General features: G+C 34.6%; 1 protein-coding gene across 1 annotated transcript in view; it reads right to left on the reverse strand.

Annotated features, from left to right (window-relative positions):
- The window catches only part of C13H1orf185 (chromosome 13 C1orf185 homolog), a 38,931-nt gene extending 26,115 nt beyond the window's left edge, over positions 1-12,816 (reverse strand). The window contains exons 1-2 of the mRNA XM_045514317.2: positions 12,610-12,816; positions 6,144-6,217 (exon numbers count right to left, since the gene is read on the reverse strand). Coding sequence (XP_045370273.1) covers positions 6,144-6,217; positions 12,610-12,668 — 133 coding nt within the window. The 5' untranslated portion in view covers positions 12,669-12,816. The remainder of the gene's footprint in view (positions 1-6,143; positions 6,218-12,609) is intronic.
- Between the last annotated feature and the right edge of the window lie 7,670 nt (positions 12,817-20,486).

Raw genomic sequence — 20,486 nt, forward strand, 5'->3', positions numbered from 1 at the left:
CTAGGCAAAGATTTCATAGCTAATACCAAAAGTGTAATCAAAAAAGAACAGACGGACAAATCAAATATTAAAACTTCAGCTCTTCAAAAGACACTACTAAGAGAATGAAAAGACAAGCCACAGAATGGGAGAAAATCTTAGCAAAACATATATCTGATTAAGAACTTGCATCCAGAATATATAAAGAACTCTCAAAACTGAACAGTAAGAAAATGAACAAAAAACTAAAAATGAGCAAATTGTATCAACAGACTCTTCACCAAACAAGAACAAGATAGATAGATGATAGATAGATAAATAGATAGATAGATAGATAGATAGATAGATAGATAGATAGATAGACAGACAGATAGATGGATGTTATAAATTAGTATATAAGAAGATTCTCCACATCATTAGGACAGCTAAAATTAAAAAGACTGACTATACCAAAGATTGGCAAGGATGGGGAGGAATTGAAACTCCTCATACTTTGCTGGTGTTAATGTACAATGGTACAATCACTTTGGAAAACAGTTTGACAGTTTCATGAAAGTTAAACATATACCTACTATGTGATTCAGCTATTCTATTTCTACATATTTATACAAGAGAAAAAGAAATATATGCCCATACAATTTTCATAGCAGCTTTATTTGTAATAGCGAAAAACAGTGTGGTAGGCAGAATTCTAAGATGGCTCCAAGATTCCTGGCCCCTGGTATACATGCACCCACCTTTCCCAAGTTATTAAAAATTATTATTTTTATCACATTTTTTATTGAGGTACAGTCCATTTACAATGTTGTATCAATTTCTGTTGTACAGCACAATCCTTCAGTCATACGTGAATATACATATATTCATTGTCATATTCTTTTTCACCAAAAGCTACTATAAGATATTGACTATAGTTCCCTGTGCCATACAGCATAAACTTGTTTATCTATTTTATATATACCAGTCTGTATCTGCAAATCTCGAACTTCCAGTTTATCCCATCCCACCTCCCTCCCCAGTGACAACCACAATTCTGTATTCTGTCTGTGAGTCTGTTTCTGTTTTATATATAAGTTCATTTTTTTTTTTAGATTCCGCAAATGAGTAATATCATATGGTATTTTTCTTTCTCTTTCTGGCTTATTTCACTCAGAATGTCATTCTCCAGGGCCATTCATGTTGCTGCAAATGGCATTATTTTATCATTTTTATAGCTGAGTAGTATTCCATTGTATAAATATACCACAGCTTATTTATCCAGTCATGTGTTGATGGACATTTAGGTTGTTTCCATGTCTTGGCTATTGTAAACAGTGCTGCTGTGAACATTGAGGTGCAGGTGCCTTTTTGAATTAAGGTTCCCTCTGGATATATGTCCAGGAGTGGGATTGTTGGATCATATGGTAAGTCTATTTTTAGCCTAAAAATTATTTATCCAGGTACTACTATGAAAATATTTTGCAGATATTATTAAGATCCCAAATCAGTTGAGTTTAAGATAGGGAGATGATCTCAGTGGGCCTGACCTAATCACCTGAGCCCTTTAAATTTGGATCTAGAGGTCAGACTGATAGTTAGGGATTTGAAGCAGAGGGGAATCCATGTATAAGAAGTTCTCTGCTACTGGCTTAAAGATGGAGGGAGCCATGTAGCAAAGAATGAGGGCAGCCTCTAGTAGCTGAAAGCAGCCCCTAACTGACAGCCAGCAAGAAAATGGGGACCTCAGTTCTACAACTAGAAGGAACTAAATTCAGTCAACAACCTGAATAAACTGAGAAGTGGATTTTTCCCCAGAGCCACCAAAAAGGAATGCAGCCTGGCTGACACCTTGATTTCAGCCTTATAATACTGTAAGCAGAGAAATCTGGCCCACTGTGCCTGGATTACTCCCCTACATAACTAAAAACTAACAAATGGGTGTTGTTTTAAGCAGTTAAGATTGTAGTTATTTGTTATGCAGCAATAGAAAACTAATGCAAACTGGAAACAACTCAAGTGACCATCAACAAATAAATGGATAAACAAACTGTAGTATATTTATACAATGGAATACTCTCAGCAATAAAGAGAAATGAAACTACTGATACATGCAACAACACGAATAAATTAAAAATAATTCTGCTGAGTGAAAGAAGCCAAGAAAAAAGGAAGACTTTATACTATATGATCCCACTTTCATAGAACTCTAGAAAGCGCAAACCAATCTAAAGTGACAGAAAGCAGATGAGTGGTTGCTTGGAGATGGGGACAGGGAAGGGTGGGAAGGCAGGATTACAAGAGGGTACAAAAAATCTTAAAGGGGTGATAAGTAGGCTCATTGCCTTAACTGTGATGATGTATATAAATGTATCTCAAAACTGTCAAAAATGATAAAAATGATTCAGTTGTTCCTCAAGAAGCAGTTTTAAGAAGTAAAAATTAAATTATAATATTTTAAAAGGAGATGAAACAAAATTTGAACAAAATAAAAGTGATATTAAATGCTACATGTTAAAAACTAAGTAAATAGAAGAGTCTCAGGAACTTTTTTGATTTTAGACCCATTTAAATTCTACAATGAAAGAATCTGAAACTTTGCTAAAGTAATTATAGTTGATATGCATTATTTGCAGATTCTGTGTTTGTGAATTCATCTACACACTGAAATTTATGTTATCCCAAAATCAATACTCACAGTGCTGTTATAATCATTTACAGAAATGCACATGGACAAAGTGGTGAAAATTTTTAGTTGAAGTACATGTTTTTAACTGAGGTCAAACAAGGCACTATTCTGCCTTTTTGCTGTAGCTTTCATACTCTAGTCTTTTTGGTGATCTAGTTAGTGCCACAGTTTGTGCACTTTCGTACTTCTTGTTGGTAATCTCACTGTTTAAAATGGTCCCCAAACATAACGCAGAACACCATCTAGTGTTCCTAAGTGCAAGAAGGCTGTGATGTGCCTTACAGAGAAAATGTGTGCTAGATAAATTTCATTCTGCCGTGAGTTACAGTGCTGCTGTTGGCTGTGAGTTCAATGTTAATGAATCAGCACTATACCTTATGAAGTGTCTTTAAACAAAAGTACATGCAAAACAGTATAATACATTCATCATTTGATGGCAATGTTGTACTCAGAGGCTTGCAGGAATCTAACCCTGTATCTTCCCCTAGGAGAAATGTTTAAGCATTTGTTAATTCAGTGTTCACAGCAACTTTACAGAATATAACTACCATGAATACTGAGAATTTTATTCTCAATGAACTATAGATCTAGGTCCTATAATCTAATAGCTTACATGGGTAGTCAAAGGCTTTAGAAATAATTATTTCTCTGATGACTTCTCCTTTGCCTACTTTTCAAGTAAGTAAATCAAATCCAATGAATTATGTAGATTTTTTGTCACTTATTCTCCACTGTAGATACTCTAATTTTTTTCCTTTAATGCTCAAGTTTTCAATCCCATCTACTATCCTTAATTTCAGATGACCTCTCCATTTCATGCTTTAAAGCATGGATTTCCTTCTACTTATAAACATTTTAAAATGTTATAAACCTTATAATTACAGGAACTGAAAAAATCCTGGCCTTATATAAAACAAGATAATATTCTAACTTTCCTTCTTAAATTACTTTTAAATAACTTGGTTCAGTTGTTGCATGAATTGATAAGAAACATTTATTGTAGTTGCTACAAGATTTTCAGAGGGGATGTATTTTTCCATATAACCAAATAGTGCCTAAATAAAATTCTATGTAAAAAATTAAAATTTTTTTCAAAGGCAACAAAAGCAAAAATAAACAAGTGGGACTACATCAAACCAAAAAGCTTCTGTACAGCAAAGGAAACCATGAACAAAATGAAAAGGTATCCTACTGATGGGAGAAAATATCTGCAAATAATACACATAATAAGGAGTTAATATCTAAAATATATAAGAACTCATACAAATCAAAAGCAAAAAATCAAACAATTCAATTAAAAAATGGGCAAAGGATCTGAATGATGGCCAACAGGTACAGAAGAGGTGCTCGACCTCACTAATCATGAAGGAAATGCAAATCAAAACCACAATGGGGATATCACCTCACACCTGTCACAATGGCTATTATCAAAAAGATACAAAATAACAAGTATTGGTGAGGGTGTGGAGAAAAGGGTACCCTTATGCACTGTTGGTGGCTGTAAATTGGTGCAGCCACTATGAAAAACATTATGAAAAACAGACTGGTGGTTGCCAGAGGCGGGGGGAGGAGGGTGGGTGAAATGAGTGAAGGTGGTCATAAGGTACAAACTTCCAGTTATAAAATAAATAAGTCCTGGGGATATAATATATAGCATGGTGTGATGACTACAGTTAATTATACTGTCTTATATACTTAAAAGCTACTAAGAGAGTAAATCTTAAATGTTCTCATCGCAAAAAAGAAAAAATCTGTACCTAAAAAAGATTTTTTTTTCTTTTTGTCAAGGAGAATAATGTAGTTGACCACGCTTCCTTTTACATTTTGGCTTCTAGGAAGCTCAGAGTTAAATTTTAGGGTTAAATAAAGTTAATATGAAGACTTTCTAATTTAAAAAATATTTTGCCAATTCTGAATATTTATTTCTTATTTCTAGTATGTTATAGAATATGTTCTTGACACAAGACCTTGTTGTAAGTTGTGCTGCATTCTTGACAAAAGACCAGTACATGAGTTTGGTGCAGCCATTATGGAAAACAGTATGGAGATTCCTCAAAAGACTAAAAATAGACTTACCATATGATCCAACAATCCCACTCCTAGGCATGTATCCAGAAGGAACCTTAATTCAAAAAGATACATGCACCCCAATGTTCATAGCAGCACTGTTTACAATAGCCAAAACATGGAAATAACCTACATGTCCATCAACAGATGACTGGATAAAGAAGTTGTGGTATATTTATACAATGGAATACTACTCAGCCATAAAAAAGAATCAAATAATGCCATTTGCAGCAACATGCATGGACCTAGAGATTGTCATTCTAAGTGAAGTAAGCCAGAAAGAGAAAGAAGAACACCATATGATATCACTTATATGTGAAACCTAAAACAAACAAACAAAAGACAAATGAACTTATTTACAAAAAACAGACTCACAGACATAGAAAACAAACTTATGGTTACAGGGGGAAAAGGGGTGAGGAGGGATAAATTGGGAGTTCAGAATTTGAGGATACTATTATATATAAAACAGATAAACAAAAGGTCCTACTATATAGCACAGGGAACTATATTCAGTACCTTGTAATGGCCTATAATGAAAAAGAAATTGAGAGATACATATATGATATATATATAATATATATGTATTAATCACTCTGCTGTACACCAGAAATTAACACAACATAATATCAACTATACAATAAAAAAAGAATAAGAATGTTAGAGGACTCAAAAAAAAGAACTAATTGAACCTTGAGCTTCCTTATTTGTTCAATCAGAAGCGAAGTGAGCATTTTCACTCCCCTTTTCAATCAATGTAAGGCATCTCTGGAGTAGGTGATGGGAAAAAAAGAATCTATCCTACAGTTCGTTTGGCCTGCTAAACAGACTTACTTATCCTGCAACTATTCTATTTTATCAAGTTTACATGGGTAAAGAGCAGACTGTCAGCCCACTTGTTATTATAATATAGTAAAATAAATAATCATAAGCATTTCAAAATTATTTTAAATATTTTTTCAAAAGAGAAGTAATCTGTTGCCAGAAAGAAGACCTGTTACAACTTCACTATGAGATTCCCTTATACTCTGCTTAAACTCTTATTTAAAGGAGTCCTGTTATGTGCAGTACTGTCACACATACAACTGTTAAAAGTTTGGGGGAGAGGGAAAAAGCCCTTTAATCCTTCATTTCTCACTCAAGGTATGTATGGAAGAAGTCTCAGGTGTCCATATTCCTTATATGACAGTTCTTTTATATTACATTTAGAGAAATAAGGTCTCCTGAAACTGTTGTCTACCAACCTGGGATATATTTCAACATAAGCCTAAATAATGAAAATTGAGAACTGCTTAACTGCAAAAGTATAGTCTATGAAATTATGGGACAAATATATAGCCTGTTCAAATCTTTGAGTATTAACAAATAACATTTAAAAATACTAACAATGTGTACTTACACAGAGGAAGAAACATTGTGATATAAAGCTTACCAGTAGTTACTGTGACAATTTCTTCATCTGTGGAGCACTTCTTTCTTTCACTTGAGGTTCTGGAAGGAGCAGGCCTATGAAAATTCAGTTCTGACAATGAGTATTCCATCTCATTAAAGAGTATGTAAAATTAACCATTAGTTTTCTCATCTTGTTTTTCTGGCATAAAACTTCTTAGCCTTCAAGTGTTAAATCTATGAGAAGAAAATTATACTCTACATTTGTGAAAAATGTTTGTGTTTCTCTCAGAAGCTGCAATTCCATAATTTAAAATATACATACATTTATGAGAAGACTACAATTTTCTGGCCTTAAGTAATGTATTCAACTTTTAGAAGACTGTCATGAATTTCCCAATAAATGTGGTTACTCTTTTTGATATATTTGCATTATTTGAATGTGATTTAGTAACAAATGTGATGCTGACTACAGATCATATTTCTAGATTGACATGTTTCTTTTTAAGAATATTTTTTACTTTAGATACTCTTTCATGATTCATTCCTGCCACTTATCAATTTAAACACATAAAATTTTTTATTCTTTTGTGACATTTTCCATTTGGCCTTAGAAACTTACTTCATAGATCTGGGTGAATTTCTTCAAAATGTTCTGAATAGTCCATCATATGATTGATCATATTTAAAGCTTATAATCTTTGCCCATTTAAATGAACACAGGAATTTTAACTTTTCTTGAAAAATTCTGAAGCCATTGCTCTACGTTTGCTTTTTTTTAACTTTTAAAAACACTATTTTACTTATACTCACATATGACAAAATGGCTGTACTACCATGTTTACATACATACATACTTTTGCTCTTTAAAATAAACTGAACAACTGTTTGAAAACTTGTTATTCACTTTATCACAAAGGTTTCTTGAGTTACCTTGTACATGCTTATTCTATTACAATCAAACCTACATTTTTGGTAACTTGGTGACTCTTTTGAACTTAGGTTGATGTTTGTTTAACAAAAAGGAAAGATGAAGGACTCTTACTTTCCCTTTGGGGTAAATTTTGGTAAATGATTTTCTGAGAATACTTGCCAAGTGTTTCAATAATTTGCTAAACAATCACTTATTTAAATCATTTATTATACTTTAAAACGATAATCCTCCATGATACGCTTTAAATAAAACACTGTGGGGTTTTTTCCCTTATTTCCTTGTTTAACACATAAAATTTTTTTTAAATGCAATGGTTTAAACGGATCATATGGTTTCTATGTTCTCAAACTCTGATCAATTATCTTTGAGTTATGTTATATACGTTTAGCAATGCACTAAGAACATAGTAACTTTTCATTTTTAGTTTGAAATGATTGTTTTCATTGTCCTTAAGAGAACTGGTTAAATTTAGTATTGAGATGCTTAGTCTTTTTTATTCCCACAAGATTTCCTTAATGCATTTACTAACCATGTGTCAGATCACTTTGTTAATATTTATTAAAGTAAGTTGAATTGGTATTTTTTTCAACTGCCTTCTTTCTTAGGTAAAGTATTTAAACTTCCTTAATAACATGTAATCTCATACATACTATATGTATTTCTTCAAACTTCTACTTTCCAACAATATCATTTTTGCTGTTAAAGTAGAATTGAATTTCTTTTTTCCTGTTTCTTTTTCAAATAGATATTTTTCTGATTTCACTGATATTTTTGTTTACTATATTAAATGATTCTTAAAATATTTCCAAATAAAAGATTTTGTTGTCAAGCCTTTCCTGTTTTATATTTTCTTTTGAAACTGCTTTTCTAACATCCATCAAATACTTTTTATTCCTAACTCTTTAATAAGTTAAAAATTCTGAAGTGTGGCCTGCTCTGAATCTGAAGATGCCTGATATAATTTAGTTCAGCACTGATTTCTCCTTTATTTGACCTGAAAGTATAAAATACCACCATAATTAAGCAGATGTTTTAAATCACTTTGTTATTCAATATTAAACCACTAATTTTATCATTAAAATTATTTTGAAAAATTCTAATAATTAGTAAAAAGATACGATTAGAAAAATGTGCTAAAGAAAGTAGTAAGAAAACTAATCATAAATGAAGCTGCCTTATAAAATCTGATTCCATTAGCTTAATTTAGAAAAGTAACAATCAAAATCACTTCATCTATCAAATGGAAATAATGATAGTATCTACCTCACTAAGGATTACGAGAATTAAATAAGACAATGCATATAAAGTGCTTAGTACAGTATCTAGCACTCTAAAAGCTAAATAAATGCTAGGTGTGATCACTCTCCACGCCCTCCCCTATCTCCATCCCAGCTCAGTCCCAAATTGCTTCACTTCTGAAATTTTAACTCCTATATTCTATTCTTTGACCATAATATGCTTTTCTCTGATCATTATTTCAATTTTTACTAGCTTAATGTCACTATAATTTTAATTTTACTTCATTGATTATTTCCAAATCCTTGACCTCCCAATTTCCCCCCAATTTATTACCACTCCTAGGCTTTACTCCCAGCCCTACTCCTTTCCCTGTCCAGCATAAGACCCTATAGTCCACAAGGTTAATTGCACTCCCTTAGGTTTTGTATCAGACCTAGGATCTTAAGTCAGAAAAATTCTGGGTTCCAATTCTGACTCTGTTACCTACTAGTTGTGAGAAATGAGCCTCTTTTGATATGATATGTATAATGATCCCTGTTAGAATTAAATTCAGTAACTTTTATAAAGCATTTACGATAGGGGCTGGCATATTAGACCTTCAATAAATCTTAGCTCCTTTTCTTATTCTTTTCAGGAATTATTCCAAAATTCCAGCTCTTTATTCAAACTCTCATTTAATTCCTTCCTCCCACTAGCCCAGCAGATGATATAATTTCCTATTTCACAGAGAAAATTGGAACCATTAGGCCAAAACTCCTATAATTTCCTCCATACCACTTATAAATTAATCTGTATTAGTATTCATCTTTATCTCATTCTTTCCATGCTCAGTGCAAGAATCCCTCTTCTATCTGTAGTTTAAGGTTCCAACTGGGCTCAGAAACCATTAATCATCACTTTTCCTTCTGTACTACTCCTTCTCCCCTCCCCTATTGATCTTTTCCCTTAACATGTGACCATACTATTCAAAAGGCTCTTCCATCTTCAAGACAAAAAAACCCTTTATTATTCTTCATAGCCAATAATCTTGGAAGAGTCGTTCACTCTCACCACTTCTGCTTACTCACTTCCCAACTCACTTTAATATTACTTCTGACCATATGATACTTTCAAAGCTTGTCTCACTAAGGTCAACACTGATCTCTATATTACCATGGCCAATGGATGCATTTCTGCAGTAATGAATGACACTGTTGACCCTTCCATCACTCTAGTAATCCTTCTCTTCTTTGGCTTCTGTGCCATAAGTTTCTTCAGGTCTCCAGTTTTTGCTTTAGCCTTCTTATTAGTTTCATCTTCTAATGCTCTTTCCCAAATGTCATAGTTCCCTAAGATTCTATTTTAAATCTTTGTGTTTTTTTCTCAGATTAGTTGGGTGATCCATCTGAAGCTATGGCTTAAACTATACTTATATGTTGAAGACTTATTAAACTTTCTTTCCAGTCTAGATATCTAGTACAAGCTCCAAAACATTTTACTCAACTATTACAACTTTCCTCCTAAGTGTCCCATAAACACCTCAAATTCAATATACCGAAAACAACTCAAATTTTACAAGACACATTTTGTGCAGTAATAAGCAACCATCTCCCACATGATTACCAAGGCTTTTGACAATCCAGGTTCTTTATCTGAGCACAGAAAATTATTTAAGTGACTTTTTTCTCAAATTTTCCAAAAACCAATACAAAATTAGTACTATTCCAGATGCACAGGAAATTAATTCATTGCATATACTAGATGCCTTAAGGCACAAGGGCTTAATTCTCTCATAGAACTCCACTGAAATAGGTGATCATTTACCTTGTATATCTATGTACCAAATTATGTAGGTTTTACATGTTATCTCTGGTATCCTCCACTCCTCCTCACACTTTTCTTAGTTTATGCTCTCATGCTTTTCCACTGGACTACTACAATAGCCTAGAAATCTACTTTGGCCTAAATCTAATTCTCTAATTTGATTTCCTGACACTTTCCCTTAGGCTCATTATGCGACAGACATATACTATGCTACGTGTACCTACCTGAATATGATGCATTCTCCTGAGCTGAATTCTCTACCTTTGCTGTTTCCTCTCTGACCCTCTTCATCAAGTTAGTTTTTTTCTCTATATTACACAAGCAAATGATGAGTACACATTCTTTATAAAGGATTCACACAACACAAAAGTATACAAAGTAAAAGGTTAAGTATTCCTTTATCTTGCCCTCTTTCTTCCAAATTACACACACACACACACACACCTTCCCTCTTCATAGATAACTATTATTAACAGTCTGGTTTGTATCCTTCCAGACTAAATTCTACTTATTCATCAACTGTTAAGGTTAAGTACATTTCCTTATGAAGCTCTCTCTCTCATAGACAGGGTGAATTAACTCCTCCTATTTGCTTCTATAAAACTTTGCATTTTCCTTGATCTGAGTATCATAATGTATTTTAGTTATTTAAATTTCTGTTTATACCCAGACTGAATTGTAAAATCCTGAGAGTAGGGCTTTCTTTTTAATCTTTATGTTCCCCAGTTTGTCATAGAGCTTTATACATTTTTGTTGAAGGATAAATTACACTGTCTTTGTTCTCATTATGGACTAGTGGGGAGACATAAATAATTCTACGGGAAAGAGTAGGTTGTTAAGTAATCAGGTTAGCAATATCTTCTAGGTAATGTGTGATTCCTGTAAGTGTGAACAGAAGTAGACTAGAAGATGTGGGAATGTGCTTCACAAGTAGAGTGACACTGCAATCAAAAATTAATGTACACTTAAAAGTTTAAAAAGAGGTGCTTAAGTCTTACTACACATTATTACATTAACAAATAAATCTTTTAGTATTTTTATAAGCTAGAGGCTTAACATTACTCTAGCTATAATCTCTAATTATTATTTCTAGATTACAGAGAAAGAAATGAAGGCTTAATGAATGTATCAGATATCATCAGTGCCCTCCTCATATACCTCTGGCCCACCATGGAGGATACCTGCAGCTTCAGTGCCAATTCCCATTAAGGCCATGCCAGTGGCTTCCTATCTCAAGCATTTGTCTGTCTGCCTGACGGCTTTGTCTAGAAGCAGGCATATGCTACTCAAGAGAAGGCTGTCAAGGGAAGTACCAGAAAGTTAATGATCCCAAAAGTAACCCTAAACCACCCAGGCAAGGGAATTAGTAGATAAATGTCCCAATTTCCTGTCCCTCATTGGGTCCATTCTGAGTTCTACTCTCTATAGTCTCACAGAAGACTGCCAGTAGAATTCAGCTCCAGTTGCCCTTAGTTGTCATTAAAATACTTTTCTTTTTTCCCCCCGCTTTCCTCCATTCCCTCACCATGCTTCCTAAATAAAGTTTTCTACCCCAATCCTTGTCTCAGGGTCTTAGCTGTGGGGGAACCCAATTTAAGATAAAGAAGCTGCTTAAAGTCATATACAACAAATAAACAGTAAGCTTAGGTCCATCCAATTCTATATAACCTATACTATTGTATTTATATCATCTCCTAACTTGTTTTGAACTTTCTTTTTCCTATTCATCAGGCACATTAGATACGGTCACAATTAAATTTATATGTGGCATAAACTCAGAAAAGAGTGGGGACACAGAGGTTCAAGAGTATAATACTAGTTTTGAATATATATTCTTGACTGAACAAAATGAACTACATTTTGGAAAACGTATTTGATGATTACTATAACGAAATATATAGTCGAGGAGAATCAGTTCCTTTTTTCATTTTCTGTGCTATATAGGCATATCCTGTTTTATTGTGCTTCACAGATACCGAATTTTTTTTTTTAACAAATTGAAGGTTTGTGGCAACCCTGTATTGTGAGATGATGGATAGCATTTTTAGCAAAAAACGACTTTTTAACTGAGGCATGCACTGTTTTCTTAAGCATAATGCACTTTACAGACTACAGCAGTATAGTATAAACACAACTTAAAGAGCACTGGGAAACCAAAAAATTTGTGTGACCCACTTTATTGCCATATTTGCTTTTACTGGGCTGGTCTGGAACTGAACCTCATTGTCTCCTAGGTATATACCTATGTTGCTCTGTAAGGTTCAGCAAATCTTAATTTCGGAATAGAGCAACCTTTTTGGTTCCGAGTTAGCATTTCCTTCATTCTTTTAAGATTCATTTCTTTCCCTTACAAACAGGGCATGGGCGGGAATCCTCACTGCAAACCAGAGGAGTCAGTTAAAGCACAGGCTCTTTCAGGAACTCTAGGTCAGAGAAGGAAGTCGACTCCAAAATCCTAAAGCCCAATAGGTGCCAAAGAAAAGGAGCAAAGGAAAATGAAGGCAAAAATGGGTGCGAGGTCGCCAACTCACACCTGCAGCAGGAGACTCCACTGAAGCCGCCAACTTCCACAGGAGCGAGATGCGGAGGCATTTTTTTCGGAGGGTTTGAGGCTTGCTGGAGTGGCAGGAAAAGAGAAAGAGAGATCTGCTTGGGCAAGCGAGAAGCAGGAATATCTACGACGCCCACGGCCAACGCAGTAGACTCCGCGCAGCCGCCACCCGGAAGCGCCTCCGCCCCTGACCGGAAGCTGAAGCCGGAAGTTAGAGCCTCGTGGGCGGAAAGCGGGGTCCAGCGGGCGGCGCCAAGCCGGGCCCTGAGGGCGGGAAACCTCGGACTGGGAGGTTGGAAGCTGGAACCTCCTTCAGAATGGTTGGCTTAAGGTGGCACCAGCCCCTGGTCTGATGTTATGTGAGGGAAGTGTGCTTCCAGATGGCTCCTTCGAGTTCATTTCCCCTCCGCAGTCCCCGTTCTGGCCTTTGATTCTTTTGAGGTAACTCACTGCTGCAACCTTCCGAACCCCAATGGTGCATCAAGCCCTTCGGAGTCCCTGTCCTGGGAGCTTCGTCCCCCCACCTCCTCCACTCCATCCCACGCCACTCCACTCCTATTATCTCCCCTCATTCATCTCCCAACCCTCTATCCCCGCCACCCCCAACCCCCGCGTGGCGGCGAGAATGAAGAGCCCTAAACTGGGTCTCCCCAGAGAATGCAGTATATTTTAGTAACTTTAGTGTTAGTGTTTAATTCAACAGCATGTAGTAGATTTATTTGGCATTCTGTTTCTGAAAGAAATTGAAGGTCGTAAGTTTGATTTGGGTTTTACCAACTTTGGCTTATTAATTTTAGTAATTTTTTTCAACCAACATGTGGCGCTGAGCATCTGTGTATCAAATCCTGTGGAAATGAAGCATATTTTTTGCTGCCCAGGAGCATCCAAGATAGGTAAAAATATTGGATTCAGCATATTGATACTTAAGATATTTTAAGTTCAATGAGAATTTATTAAACATCTATTACGTAGTAAGCTCTGTGCTAGGTATTGGTCCTAGGAGATTGAATCAATCTTTGTCTTAAGAGATCTAAGCTTACAGTTTCGGTGGAGGATAAGGACAGAGCACAAAACAATTATCTTTAGAGATATAAGATGAATACTGCTAAGTGCTGTTAACACAGATTCAGAACAAATGGGAGTACAGGAGACTGAGAACTGAGTTACATGTCTAGAGGGAACTGGTAAAGCTTTGTAGAGGAGGTAACTTGTGAAGTATGCCCTGGAAGAGGAGGGGTTATGTTTACAAGTGGAGATCTGGCTTAAGGTTTGTACTTTCTGATAGATCTCACTCGATGGCTTTGCTCCAATTTCTCTTGCTTTCCAGTCCATTTTGCCTTCTACTCACCCACCCAGCTCTTGTTCTGTTTTCTTGGAAGTAGCCAGGCCAGGTTATGTAATTTACAAATGCTAAATTACCTCATTAAAATAATTATTTCTGCATAGATAGCACTTGAAAAGAAAGATTTTTCTTCTTTTAAGAATTTGTTTTAGCCAAGTCAACAAAGCACAGTTCCTGTGGCCCATCTCCTAGAACACAAAAATAGCCTTACTATGTAGAAACAGATGTTTAAAATGGTATTCATTAAAATGAGATTCCACCTGTAATAGAAAACAGAAAGTGGATGCAGAAGAAATGTAAGCTGGCAGTGCTTGCTATTGCCTTCCATTCCCTTAGGAACTTATATTTGTGGGTAAAATCTTGCCAATTGGAATATGCTTCTGGCTTTAGTCTCTAGCGATATGGGTTACTAGTAATATTGAAAAACAATCACACTAGCTCATTATGAGGGTAGCAGTTATGAGAAAAAAAAAAACACTAAAAAACTACCTCTAAGGTTAGTGCCTTCTTTCCAATGAACAAAGTTATCTTGGGCAGAAAATTAATGATTGTCCTATACTAGTAACAGAAATGAACATTTACTAGTTACCTTCAGTGTCATGTGCTTTACTCTACATTTTTATAAAACCCTCTGAAGGAGATATTTTCCTTACTTTGATAGATGAGGAAATTGAGAGTGAGCAATATATTACATAACTTGCCCAAAGTCACAGCTGCTTTGGAATCCAAGACTCCCAGATTCCTAAGCCAACTTACTTTCCTCACTATTTCACATTGTCTTTAGAGCAATAGAGGCACGTAGAAGTTAAAAACCCTACCCTATCAAGTGGAGTAACTGCAATGTAAATCCAGGTCTGTCTGGTTTTAAAGTCTATGCCTGTGTACTTCTATACATTTTGGGCTTTTGTTTCCAAGTTTATTTAGCCCCATTTATGACATGGAGGAAAAATAGATACATAGTGAAATAGGCAGTGTTCTAAGTTATAATTAGAAAGCCCAGGCTGGCACTTAGTAACTGTAAACAGTTAGAAAAACATTACATAGACTGGTGAAAATACGTGAATCATTTTGAATATATGTAAAATGCAGATAAATTTCTTTGTTACTTCTTTTTTTTTTAATGGGGGGAGGTAATTTTGGTTTATTTATTTATTTATTAAACAAAGGTACTAGGAATTAAACCCAAGACTTTGTGCATGCTCGGCATGCATCCTAACACTGTTTGATACTACTTTTATTCATATTCTTTCATTCATTAATCCAATAAATTTTATTGATCTCTTACTTTGTATGAGACATAGAATCAGTCAGACCAAAGTCCCTGTCTATTCATGGAGTTACATTCTGGTTGGAGATGCAGACAATAATCAAGATAAAGATAAATCAGTAAAATATGTTGCATGTTAGATGTTAAGTGTTAAATGGAATAGTGAAGGAGTGAATGGGGATAGGATGTATGTAGTAGGGACTGCTATATTTTTAGGTAGGGTGACCAAGGAGAACCTCACTGAAGGTTACAGGAGAAAGAGCCAAGCCAGTATCTGTGGGAAGTGCATTCCAAGAGATGGAGTATCAAGTGCAGAGAGCCTAAGGCCAGTGTTGCAGTAATAGAATATGAGAGAGGTAGGTAGTAAGATGAGGTTGGAGTGATAGAGGGATTCAGATCATGAACGGCCCTGTGGGTCATAATAAGGACTTTGACTTTTATTCTGAATGAGATGGAAACTGTTGAAGGATATGGAACTGATGAGTAGCCTGATTTGCCTCATGTTTTGCTGTAGTTGTAAAATACACATACTGTAAAATTTACCATCTTACCCATTTTCAAATGTACAGTTCAGTACTATTAAATACATTCACATTGTTCTGTAGCTATCACCATCATGCATCCCCATGGCTCTTTTTATCTTGTGAAATGGAAACTCTATACCTATTAAACAATAACTTCCCATTCTCCTCTCCCCTTATGTCCTGCCAACAGTTATTACACTTTATTTCTTTATGATTTTGATAAGTACCTCATATAAATAGAATCATATAGTAGTTCCCTTTTTGTGACTGGCTTATTTCACCTGACATAATGCCTCCAAGGTTTATCCATGTTGCAGCATATTACAGAATTTCCTTCCTTTTTAAGACTGTCTAATATTCCATTCATTCCATTATATGTATATACCACATTCTCTTTATCTATTCATATCTTCATAAACATGTAGGTTGTTCCTGTATCTTGGCTATTGAGAATAATGATGCATGAACATTGATATACAAATATCTCTTTGAGACCCTTCTTTCAGTTCTTTTGGGTGTACACAGAAGTGGAATTGCTAAATCATATGGTAATTCTATTTTTAATTTTTTGGTGACCATACTGTTTCCCACAGTGGCTGTGCCATTTTCTATTCCCACCAACAGTGCACAAGGGTACCAATTTCTCCACATCCATACCAACACCTGTTTTCTGGTTGAGTTTTTTTTTTTTTTAATTAGCCATCCTATTGGTCTGAGAAAGTGTCTCTTATAATTTTGATTTGCATTTCCCTAATGATCAGTGATGTTGAGATCTTATATATTTATTTGTCATTTGTTTATCTTCTTTGGAGAAATGTCTTTTGATGATTTTTGCCCAGTTTTGAGCTGGATCTCTTGGTTTTTTGTTGTTGAATTTAAGGAGTTCTCTATTCTGGGTATAAATCCTTTATCAGATATATGATTTGCAAATATTTTCTCCCATTTTGTGGGTTGCTTTTTTACTCTGTGGATAGTGTCCTTTGATGTACAAAAAAGGGTTTGACGTCCAAAAGGACTGGTATTAATTCTTCTTTAAATGTTTGGTGGAATTCATCAGTAGAGCCAGCAGGTCCCGGGCTTTTCTTTATTGGGAGATTTTTTTTTTTATTACAGATACAATATCCTTCCTAGTTACAAGTCTATTCAGATTTTCTATTACTTTATGATTTAGTCTTTGTAGGTTTTGTGTTTCTAGGAATTTGTCCATTTCATCTAGGTTATCCAAGTTTGGGGCATACAATTTTTTATAGTACTCTTTTATAATCTTTTTATTTCTATAGAATCAGTAATAATGCCCCCACTTTCATTTCGGATTTTTAGTAATTTGAGTCTTCTCTTTTTTTTCTTAGTCCATCTACCTAAAGATTTGTCAGTTTTGTTGATCTTTTTGAAGAATCAGTCTTGGTTTTATTGATTTCTCTATTGTTTTTATAGTCTCTATTTTGTTTATCTCTACTCTCATCTTTATTATTTCCTTCATTCAGCTAGCTTTGGGTTTGGTTTGTTCTTTTTCTAATTTCTTAAGTTTTAAAGTTAGGTTGTTGATTTCAGATCTATCTTGCTTTACAATGTAAGTATTTACAGCTATAAATTTCCTGCTGAGTACTGCTTTCTCTGCATCCGATAAGTTTCAGTATGTTGTGATTTTGTTTTCATTTGTCTCTAAGTATTTTCTAATTACTTTGTGATCTCTTTGATCCATTGATTGTAGAAAAGTGTGTTGTTTGATTTACACAATTTTGTGAATTTTTCAGTTTTTTTATGTTCCTGATTTTAACTTCATGCTATTGGGCAGAGAAAATACTTTGTATGATGGCTATCTTTTAAAATCTGTTGAGATTTTGTGGACTTAACATATAGTCAATGCTGGAAGGTGTTTTATGTGCACTTGAGAAGAATTGGTATGCTAATTGATGTATAGAATGTTCTGTATATGTTAGATCTAGTTGATTTATTGTGTTGGTTATGTCCTCTATTTCCTTATTTAACTTCTGTCTAGTTGTTATACCCATTATTGTGAGAGAGGTATTAAAGTCTCCAACTATCATTATACACATGTGTATTTCTCCCTTGAATTCTGTCAGTTTTTGCCTTGTATATTTTGATGGTCTGTCATTAGTTGTATAAATGTTTGTACTTGTTATATTTTCTTGCTGTATTGACTTTTTATTCATATGTAATGTCCTTCTTTGTCTCATAAACCTTTTTTTGATTTAAAGTCTATTTTGTCTGTTATTAGTATAGCCACTCCTGCTCTCTTTTAGTTAATATTTGCATGGCATATCTTTTTCCATACTTTCACTTTCAACCTGATTGTGTCTTTGAATCTCAAGTGAGTCTCTTGTAAACAGTGTATAGTTGGATCTTGTATTTTTTTAATTTTTCCTTAAGATTGTCTTTATCATTCTTGGTCCTTTATATTTCTTTTAGTTGGGTCTTGTATTTTTAGTCCATTCTACCGATCCCTATCTTTTGACTGGAGAATTTAATCCATTACATTTAAAGTAATTGCTAGTAAGGAGGGATTTACTTCTGTCACTGTGTTATTTGCTTTCTATATGCCCTATGGTTTTTATGTCCATTGTTTTCTGCATTCCTACCTTCTTTAGTGTTTAGTTGTTTTTTGTAATGAAAAATTAAAATTCCTTCTTAATTTCCTTTTGTGTATATTCTGTAACTATTTTATTTGTTGATACCATGGAGATCACACTTAACATCTTAATATTATAACATTCTAATTTGAATTTGTAGCAGCTTAACTTTAGTAACATACAAAAACTCTGCTCCTTTACATCTCATCTCCATTTCTTTTGGTTGTTAATGTCACAAAATTCCATCTTTATATATTGTGTGCCCCAAAACATAAACTAATAATTATTTTAAATGCATTAGTCTCCTAAATTATGTAGAAAGCAAGATATAGAGATACAAACCAAAGTTATAGTAATACTAGCTTTTACACTAATAATTGGAATTTTTATCTTTAAATGTATTCATCTCTTAAATTATGTAGAAAACAAAAAGTACAGTTACAAACCATTGTTACAGTAATACTAGCTTTTATAATTGCCTATGTATTTATCTTTATTGAGATCTTTATTTCTCCTTACAGCTTCGAGTTATTGTCTGCTGTCCTTTCATTTCACCTTGCAAGATTCCCTGAGAATTTCTTGCTGAGCAAGACTAGTGGTCATGAACTCTCTCAGCTTTTGTTTATCTGGGAATGTCTTGATTTCTGCCTCACTTTTAGAGGACAGTTTTGTCAGATATAGGATTCTTGGTTGACTTTTTTTTTCTTTTAGTACTTTGAATGTATTGGCTTACTGTCTTCTGGCCTTCAAAGTTTCTGATGAGAAATCTGCTTATTATCTTATTGAGGATCTGTTGTATGTGATGATTTGCTTATCATTTGCTGCTTTCAAGATTCACTCTGTCTTTTGAAAGTTTGATTGTAACATGTCTTGGTGTAAGTCTCTTTGAGTTCATTTTACTTGGGATTCTCTGAGCTTCTTGTTTGTATTCATGTTTCTGTCTTCAGATTTGAGAATTCTCAGCCATTATTTCTTCAGATAGTCTCTCTGACTTTTTCTCTCTGTCTTCTCCTTCTGAGACTTCCATGATGGATATGTTGGTTTGCTTGTTGGTGTCCCACAGGTCCCTTAGGCTCTGTTCACTGTTCTTCAGTCTTTTTATTTTTGTTTCTCAACCTCAATCATTTCTATTGTCCTGTCTTCAAGTTTACTGATTTTTCCATCTGCTTGCTCAATCACGTCTGCCTCTGAATCTGTCTAGTGAATTTTAAATTTCAGTAATTGTGCTTTTCAGCTCAAGAATTTCTTTTTAGCTTCTTTTTAGGTTTTCTATCTCTTTATTGATATTTCCATTTTTATCATACATCACTTTTTGACTCTACATCATTTAGTTCTTTGGGTATCCTTAAGATAGGTGTTTAAAAATATTTGTCTAATATATCTGCCATTAAGTCTTTTTCAGGGACAGATTCTGTTGGCTTATATTTTTGTTTTTAATGGTCCATAGGTTCCTGTTTCTTTGTATGTCTTGTGACTTTTTTTTCTGCTGAACATTGAACATTTGAATCTAATAATATGGCAACTCTGGAAACTATAAATTCTCTCCTTTCACAAGGATTGCTGTTTTTTTTGTTATTGTTTTATGTTTATTTGTTTTTCTTATTGTTGTAGGCTGTTTCAGTGCCAAGGATCAGCCTGACATGTAAACTTAATGTATTCTTAGGTCTTTTCTGAGCCTTTCCCTGGGCATCGGCAGTTATTTTGTAATTTTCCCCATACATGCAGTTGTTTTTGAATGTTTTAGTCTTTAATGTCTGGCTCCTGAAAAGAGAAAAGCAAAAAATGAAGGACAGCAGTCGGCAATCAGAACACAGATCCCTAATATTTGGAGGACAGGGTTCTTTTTACCCAGTCTAGTTCCCACAAGCTGTGTGCAAGCTGCTCCAGGAACACATGCACAGCTGCCTGCCACGTGTCTTGGGGTGAGGGAAAGGTAGCTGCTACTGTACTAAGAGCTGATAGTGACTGAAATTAATCACAATTTACTGTCCAAGCCTTACCCTGGAAGTTGCAAGCCTGTAAGACTCCCAGAGTTTCAAAATAGTTACATCAGACCGATTCTAACAGTGCAGCTGTTGTTTAGATGGGGATACAGATTCCTTGTGCTTCCTACTCTTCCATCTTCCCAGAATCCT

This window comes from Camelus bactrianus, chromosome 13 (genome assembly GCF_048773025.1).
Source record: "Camelus bactrianus isolate YW-2024 breed Bactrian camel chromosome 13, ASM4877302v1, whole genome shotgun sequence".
Taxonomy (NCBI): domain Eukaryota; kingdom Metazoa; phylum Chordata; class Mammalia; order Artiodactyla; family Camelidae; genus Camelus; species Camelus bactrianus.